The 8,502-nt window shown below is 37.0% G+C and overlaps 1 protein-coding gene across 1 annotated transcript; it reads right to left on the bottom strand.

Moving 5' to 3' along the window:
* Positions 1 to 2,457: 2,457 nt before the first annotated feature.
* Positions 2,458 to 7,592, bottom strand: LOC306759571 (cytochrome P450 2J2-like; the record flags this gene model as incomplete). Its single annotated transcript, XM_079245251.1, has 9 exons — positions 2,458 to 3,151; positions 3,512 to 3,653; positions 3,750 to 3,937; positions 4,051 to 4,192; positions 4,781 to 4,957; positions 5,037 to 5,197; positions 6,546 to 6,695; positions 7,032 to 7,194; positions 7,410 to 7,592. The coding sequence occupies 9 exons, from the start codon at positions 7,590 to 7,592 to the stop codon at positions 2,976 to 2,978; spliced, it is 1,482 nt and encodes a 493-aa protein (XP_079101377.1). The 3' UTR covers positions 2,458 to 2,975.
* Between the last annotated feature and the right edge of the window lie 910 nt (positions 7,593 to 8,502).

Here is an 8,502-nt window from a genome sequence, read left to right as displayed (position 1 = left end):
TGTGTTCTGTGTATTTCTACCCCTCAGTTTTTGTCTTGAGTTACTGGATCATTGTGTTAGTCCCCTGAGTTTTTCTGTTTGGATTAAAGCAGTCGTTAAACATCATCCCTGTTTCTCATCTCTGCGTTTGCGTCTGCACCACACCTTCGCCTCCACTGTGACACATTCTGTATACTACGATCCAGAATAGGAAAAAATAGAGGATCTTTGGAATTTTCATTTATGCAAGAGAACAAATTAAGACATAAACATATAAAAACACCATAATTTAGGCAAGACACCGGGGGTACATTATCAGTGTAATGTAGTGGTGCATACATATAAAATTAATATAGGACGAAAGGATAGAAATCCTATAGTCGGTGGAAATCCTGCTTGGCCGAGGTCTGCACTCTCGGTACTTTTCCAGTTGCAAAAGAATTACACCTGGCAAGTAAACACACTTTTTTTTATATGCCACACAGTGTGAAGATTCTTTAAAATGCCAGCTTAAAAAAAAAAAAAAAAAGAGTTCCACTGTTGAAAGAAAAAGAATGCTAGCCAGGCTGAGATTGCAATTTTATTTACAATAAAATAGTTTTAGTCGCCCTTTTTTTAAAATAAATTAACTCAAAAGAAGTAGAATGGTTGGTTTAAAAATCCTCCATCCCAAACTGAGCAGAGGCTACAATCTAAAAACAACAACAACAAAAAAAAAAACTGTTCTTGGCTTGGGAGCCTTTTGCTGGGAATCCTAGTCAGTCTTCCATTTTCCCAGGGAGGGGATCCAGATGAAGCCAAGAGACAGGGTCTGGGGCTGCTGAGGACTGTGGATAATCATGCTCCAGTAAATAAAATTTACAGTAAGGAATGTTAATACTCCCTGGTTGGACAAAGAACTAAGAAAACACATGAAAGAAAGCGATCAAGCTAAACTGATTGCAGGAATTGTATAGCCTTTTATCTGATTGGCAAGTATACTATAAATTAAGGGATTTTGACTGTAAAACGAATAAGAGGAAAAAGAAAATGTTTTGCATGAAGCAAGTGATGATTGTCAACAATTATGGATCAAACTGAATTATTTATTGAAGGAAAACTAATTCCACTTCATCCTGTTTAGATACGGGAGACGATTTTTTTTTAAACAAAATTGGATGATACAGCAAATTATTTGAATGACTATTTTATGAAAAAGATTGAGCGATTAAAAGCCACACTTCGATACTAAAATAACACCTTGGGAGTGAAATAATTGATCAGATTCTGGTGGTGAAAGAGTGTCATTTTAAATTGGAAATTGCTTGTGTTCAAAAATTGAATTAATGTTAAGATCTCTAAGAACAAATTAGCAGGAGTTGATGATCTTGATGGGAAAACTGCTTAAAGAAATTAAGCTATTAGGAGTTATTATTGAGAATACCTTAATTTGTCATAAACATATTCAAATGAATGGAAATGAAAATATAAACATCCTGTTTATAATTGGAAGAGGCACAAAACTTTTAAAACAAACTATTTTACAGCAGGTTATTCAAGTTTTTGGTTTTATTGTAATTAGATTATTGTTCAAATGTTTGGTCAAATGTTTCACAAATAAATGTTAGAAAATTGCATTTAATTCAGAACAAAGGTGCACAGGTGGCTCTTGTATGTGGACTGAGGACAAATGTAATAAGGGTGCATGAAAATCTTACGGACAGATGTGAAAACCAGATTAAATTATTTGTTGATGGTGTTTGTGAAAAATTTAATCACAACAAAGAAACCAACAATCGTTGATGAAAAACGTTTAGTCTTTTAGTGCTAAAATGCACAATTATAGGACAAGATGAATGGAATACACTGCCTGATATCACTCAGAAGAAAATAACCAATTTCAAATTAAAACAAAGATTATTATTCAATGAGAAATTTTAATAATTTGTAGCTAATTCAGACATGTTGTTACAGCATTTCTAGAAATTGACAGATTTAATTGAAAGAGCTTTGACAGATTGTTTGACTGTTCCTACCAAGTATATTGGTGTTTATTTAGGTGGAATTTATTAAATAGCACAGGTACTGGTAATAGTATAGTTATATGGATATGTGTGTGTAAATGAGTGTGTTGTAATGTATATGTATTGTGTTGTTGTCCTATCTTGATATGCGTGTTTCCATTGTCATGTAGGATTTGTCTTGATTCCAGGAAGAATAGCTGCTGCTTTGCAAAAGCTGTAAACAACAAACCTTCAGGACACAAAAAGCACTCTTCTGTGATTAGATGCAGGGATTTAGGGAATGTTTGTTTTATATCCATTTGTAATGATTGTACTTTCTGATTTAAAATAAAATCTAAAAGAGATGATAAAGACTTCATTATGAGCTGATAATGTTCTTTATTTTTTTTACTTGAATAAATCACAATTTTCCCTTCAGGAAAGAAAGAAAGAAAGTTGTTTTCCAGTATCTGTTTTGCAAAACATTTCACGCTTTCACCCAGTTAGCATTAGATATGTTGGTTGATAATAAACATGTCTACATTGCCATAAGTCTGCTTTTTTCCCAAGAAACAAGGAATACACCCAGATAATATTAATTATTTTACAAACATTGTTATCATGGAAGGCATTGCAACTGAGTCATTAAAGGATGCAAAGTTCAAGGAACTGATAGTACATTTAAGTACTGAAGGATAATGTGAATATAGAAAAGTGTATTCAAGTGAGGACAAAGTCTTTCATGAACCATAAAGGAACTGTTAAATTCAATATCAGATTTAATGAATAACATATAATAAAGTCATTTGGGAAAAACAGAACAGGGAAATAAAGTCATCATGGCTCCAGTCATCACATAATCATTAAAGAATCGTGAGGACGGCTGCTATATATGTTAATTAGTTAGTCTCTATATAATTAGTTTTATTAACATATCTCCCACAATTTCTAAGCTACTGATTTTATGGACTACAAAAAGAAATCAGAACATGAGGATGTTTGGTTGGGATGACTTCAGCGAGGCACAGCCAAGAGCCTGAACACCTGTGGAGAATGAGTGAAACCCATCTGTCCATCCAAGCTTGGCAGCTCTCCTGGAACAGGTGACAAGGTAAAGCGTTGGAGAAGAGTCGCAAAAAACAGGAACAGCTCCATCCTGGCCAGGTGTTCTCCTAAACACACACGTTTACCTGAGAGGAAACATCAGACATGTCAAGTTGTTTGTCAGCTACAAGATATTTTAAACTCAGCGTTGGTGATGAGTTAAAGTTCAGACTAAACAACTAATGTGAAGGTTTATGAAGATAATATGAACAAAGTTTAGCATCAGGTCATATAAGCAGGTAGCATGTCGTATCTGAGCACCAGCAATGGAGCCAAACAGAAACTATGCAGCTTAAATAGATCACTTAGATAAGATAGTTATGTTTGATAAGTGAGAGGTAAATTATGATGTTGATTGCATGACAAGATAAGGAGCAGATAGTTTCTGACCTGATCAAGCAGGCATCACTTCATTTGATATTTAAAACAGAAAGCTTGACACTAACCTGCTGAAAAGGGTAAGAAGGCATCTCTTCTAAGGAACTTGCCCTCTGAATCCAAGAAATGCTCTGGATTGAAGACATCAGGTGTCGCCCACTCGTTCTTATCGAACAGCACAGATGACAGCATCGTAGTAATGGGTGTTCCCTGGAAAAAGAATGATAAGTTGTTTTTAATGCTTGGTTAGTAGACTTTATAAAATGGTCTTCATCCCATTAAGACATCTAGTAAATAGTCTTCTACCTTTGGAATGAAGTATCCACCCAGTGTTGTGTCTTTACTGGCCATTTTGGGAAATCCCAAGGGAACAATATTTGCCATCCTCTGGACCTCATGGATGACAGCGTCAGTGTAGGGAAGGTCGGGTCTGTCAGCAATGGTGGGCTGACGGGACTGTCCGATCACCCTGTCTATCTCCTCCTGGACCTTCTCTGAAAGCAGAAAAAGGATAAAAATCCATCAGCAAAAACACAGTCAAAGTTATGCTTAACCTTATATGAATATATAGATATATATATCTTTATATGATTGATAAGACACTAACTCTGTATCTCTTGGTAGTGCAGCATGTAGAGGATGGCCCAACGTAATGTGGTGGAAGTTGTTTCTGTTCCGGCCTCGATCAGGTCAAGGGTGCAAACCAGCAGGGTTTCAATGTTGAAGCCAGCCTGGGGATCTTCTTTTTTCTAATGTACCAACAGAAATGACTCTACATTGTACATAGCTCATACATGTTACATTACACATTATAAAACATGGCGCAAATCGTTTTAACAACTGACCATTTAGATGTTTATTCACTGTATTTAGATAAAACTGAACAGCAAATATTAATTTATTTTTATGTTGCTTAGTCCAATTCAGGATTGTGGAAAAACTAGAGTTTATCCCAGCAATTAGCAGGCAAGAGGCAGGGTATAATCTTGGCGGGCGGTCAGCCCCTTGCAGGGCCAACACAGAGAAAAAATCATTCAAGCTGACTCTTAGAGTGAACATTTAACCTAACATGCAAGTCTTTGGACGGTGGTAGAAAGTCAGTTTACCCAGAGAAAACCCACACAAATAAAAGGCTCATACCATTAACCTTCTAGCAGTGAGGGTACCCACCACATCACCATGGAGTCTGAAATAAACAGCAGAACCCTAATTTTCCTCATAGATAACCTTTGTAATACATTTTCTGGAAAACAAAATTTGATCTGATTCTCAGAAGTTGTTAAACCTTCCTAATAACAGGATCTGTATATTTTTCTGTGAATGCCTTTTTATGCTACCATCACAATCTCTGCCAGGTAGACATCAATAAAATCTCGAGGATCATCAGGGTTCCACTCCTCCTGGTGCTTTTCTATTTCATTTCTCAGAAAGGCCATGATCTCCCTGTAGTTGCTGTGGACAGTCTGGTGAGGTCCTGGTAGGTACTTCATTAAGTCAGGAAAGGCATCATACAGCTGATGATGGGGACAAACAAAGATTAGTGATAGAAAGGAAGCACAGATTTGTGATCATAATAAGATAATCAAACATTACCTGAGTCTGAGCTGAGCCAGAGAGCAAAACAGCTTCGTTGTCCAACTCCAAAATTTTGCGAAACGTTTGGTCAGAGTACTCAAAGCGATGTCCAAAGATTACAGAGGAAATGATGTTACTCACTGCATTTGTTGTGATGTAGTGAGGATTGAATGGTCTTCCTGGATAGAGAATGAGTTATATTCACATTACGATAAATCAAACTAAAACAATCATCTTATGGTAATATTTGATAATATTTACATTTTAAATTATGCAAAATTCTATTTTTAAAGGTTTTCTAACAGTGGTGTGTGCCCAGTGGTGTAGTGGTCCCTCAAGAAGTCAGTGTATTCTAATTTTTTTTCCTTAAAAAAGTGGTCTAGTTTCAGTACAAATGACATGTATGACTACTCTGTTTATTTTACTCCAAAAATCCATCAGTAGTATTTGCTCAGTCACATAATTTTTGCTCTTTAGTCTCAGAGAGGAGGAGTTGCTAAACCAGTAGTGGCCCACAGACTAGTGAGAGACAACTATGAATTTTTATTAAAGTACTCTTTATTCCATCCCCAGATGGAATCATTTCACATTTTTGGCACACTTGTCATTTTTGTATCTTCAACTAAGATTGTACTGGTGTTGTCTGGAGGCAAATATCCCAGTCAAGATGCATTCTCCCCTCCAGCTCTGTTGAAGTCCCATCCCATCCACACCAGAAAGAAGTGTGTTCTCAACAAAAGGACTTTTTTGATGTTTATCATCTCAACAAACGGATGTCGCCAATAGTAATAAAGACTGTCATGTACAAAAACACCGAAGAACGGTTAAAGAGTTTTCTCTTTGAATGTAGTTTTTACGTGAAAATTATTGTTAATAAATTGTGTAATTTTGAAATAAAATATAGCAATAATAATGTCAGAGCCTTTTTAAACTCATTACTTTACTCATAATTTGCTCATCTGTTACTTTTTTAAAAACAAAATCTTGACATTTTCAGCCCTCTGAATGATAATTGTTCAGAAAGAAGACATCCTAGTGGATGGAAATTCACTTTTATTCCCCCACGTGCACAAGAAAGACAGCTTCACACATCTGTGCACTTCATACTGATAACTTATTACCTTATAATTAATAAACCCTGAAATGTTCATAATCCTTGGTTATTATGGTAACTTGTCCTGGTGAGTGGTTTTGGGAGTGGCTGGGAAACAACACTGGCATGAGGGGGTGGGGGATGGGGGGGTGGGGGTATATATATGCGTCCAGCTGATAGACCTATAGATCTATAGGCTGTACATGTATGGACAGGCACAACTTCTGGAAATTTTAAGGTTCCAACACAAAAACAGCCTGTTCTCAGTAGAGCTCACTAGGGGGACTGCAAGAACGGCTTAAATGAAGTAACAAATCTGGATTTGGGGTAATACACTTTAAAAACAATGTTGTTGTACCACTGACACCCATATGAGACAGTTGGAAAAATGTATAATATGAGACCTTTAAAGTGACTTTATTCAATTTCCTCACCTTGCTCCTCTTTGAACGCCTCGCAAAGGAAGTTGCTCTCGACTTCAATGTAGTTTTCCAGGGATTTCTTACCCTCGCCAAAGTAACGCAGATGAGTATTGGCAAACTTCCTCTGTTTCATCCACAGGTAACCATTACTCAGAGCTATGCCTGAAAATGTCACATTCTATTATTACCTGCAACGTTTTCTGGTCAAATATCGATACAAGTGTGTTCAGATGGATGTCTCAACATGTTGCAGAAGTCCATTACTGATAGCATCCTAGTTTAAAAAGAATTGGTTCCTGTAACTCATTACTCTTTGCTGTACTAAATTTAGCCTAACCCTGCCAGAGTGTCGTTGTTTAAAACTCAGCCCACACTCTAAACGCAAGCCAAGACCAATAAATCAGCAAGAAAAAAAGACGTAGTTTTACTCTGGAGAAGGGGTTGTGCTGTACAAACTTCTTTCCATGCATACTGTCATGCCTTTCTTTAACTACTCACCAAGTCCATGAGAGATAACATGGAAAAGAGGGACAATTGGTCGATCAACAAAGCTATCCAGCTGGTTGACAAGAGCCTCTTTAACCATCTTGTATCCTGAAATGAACACCATCCTTGTATTTCCTTTCCTCAGGCTGAAGATAGGGCCGTACTTCAGAGAAAGCTGCATTTGAAAAAAAATTACATCTCAGGAAAGGTAATGTATATTATTCTGATAATAAATCTTGTGGATGCTATGCTGATATTGCCTGTATGTTGATTTAGGTTTGTGAAAGACTGAAACTATTTTCCTGTTTACATTAAAGGTCTGCCTTGTATCACTCTGCTGTTTGGAAACACTTACACGCAATTTCCTAGTAGTATTCATGTTTGCCTCACCTTCTCCATTGTTTTGAAGTCAACTCCAGTGAAGACATTTCCTACAAACGGCAGAGCCCACGGTCCAGGAGGCAAGTTGTAAGGTCTCCAATTTTTAACCACATCGACTAAAAGCAGCAATATAAAACCAAACAACAGCCAGCTGGTGAAATCCATACGATTAAAAAGAGCCTCAAGAATCATGTTGAAGGTATTCCAAACAATCCCAGTGAGAGAAACGAGTCAGGACTGCACTGTGTGTGGCAGTAACTGGGTGAAAAGTGCTCAGGAAGAAGAGAAAGAAAAAAGAAGATACAGCTGATATGTTACATAACACTTCTGGCTTTTTAGGACCCTTGAATTGGAAAACAAGGCCTCAGTTGGACATCTATACAAGACTGCAGCCTTTATATAGCTCCATGCAAAGCTTGATAACACAGCCAACACCTTTGGACTAATGCATCTCTCTAGCTGTATGTAAGGTAAAGTTATGACAATAAGATTTGTGCAACTTTTAAATAAGTTAGAAAGAAATGGAAGATTGTAGAAAAACCTTAGAGAAGCAACAAAGCCCTAAATCTTCATTATTAGGGGGATATGCATTTTTGCATACTCACTAAGAAATTAAAGAGGTTAAAATGTTTGTTTTTTGATCAAATAAAGATATCAATATATAGCTCTTGTCTACCTTCACTCTTTAATCCAGAGCTACATTCCCTCTCGACAGTTACGCTCTACCACTGAGACGCCTAGCGTTACCACCACTACATGGGACTAAACCACTCTTCCTCTGTTTTCTCAAAGGAGGGGGTGGGGGAGGGGGTGTTGATGGCCTAAACACAGTCCATCTAGCAGAGTTTGACCAAACTGTGTTCAATCTTCAGAGTCCTTGTCTATATTTAAGAGCACACTAAAGACTCAGCTCTTTAGGGAGAACTTCTGCACTTTTAACTCTATTTGTCAGAGGAGTTGGAGAACTTGGTCCAGTTTTTTGCAACAAATCAGCACTGATCTATTGCCTCTCTATTTTTAAAAAAAAGGGACTATTGTGGGAAGGGAACAAAAAAAAGAAGAAAAAAAATCACTGCCTGTAGCACTACATGGCAACACCTGT

The sequence above is a fragment of the Telmatherina bonti genome (assembly GCF_933228915.1).
Source record: "Telmatherina bonti genome assembly, chromosome: 8".
NCBI lineage: Eukaryota > Metazoa > Chordata > Actinopteri > Atheriniformes > Telmatherinidae > Telmatherina > Telmatherina bonti.
The sequence above is the reverse complement of the archived record's forward strand: the minus strand, read 5'-3'. Positions and strand labels throughout refer to the sequence as shown.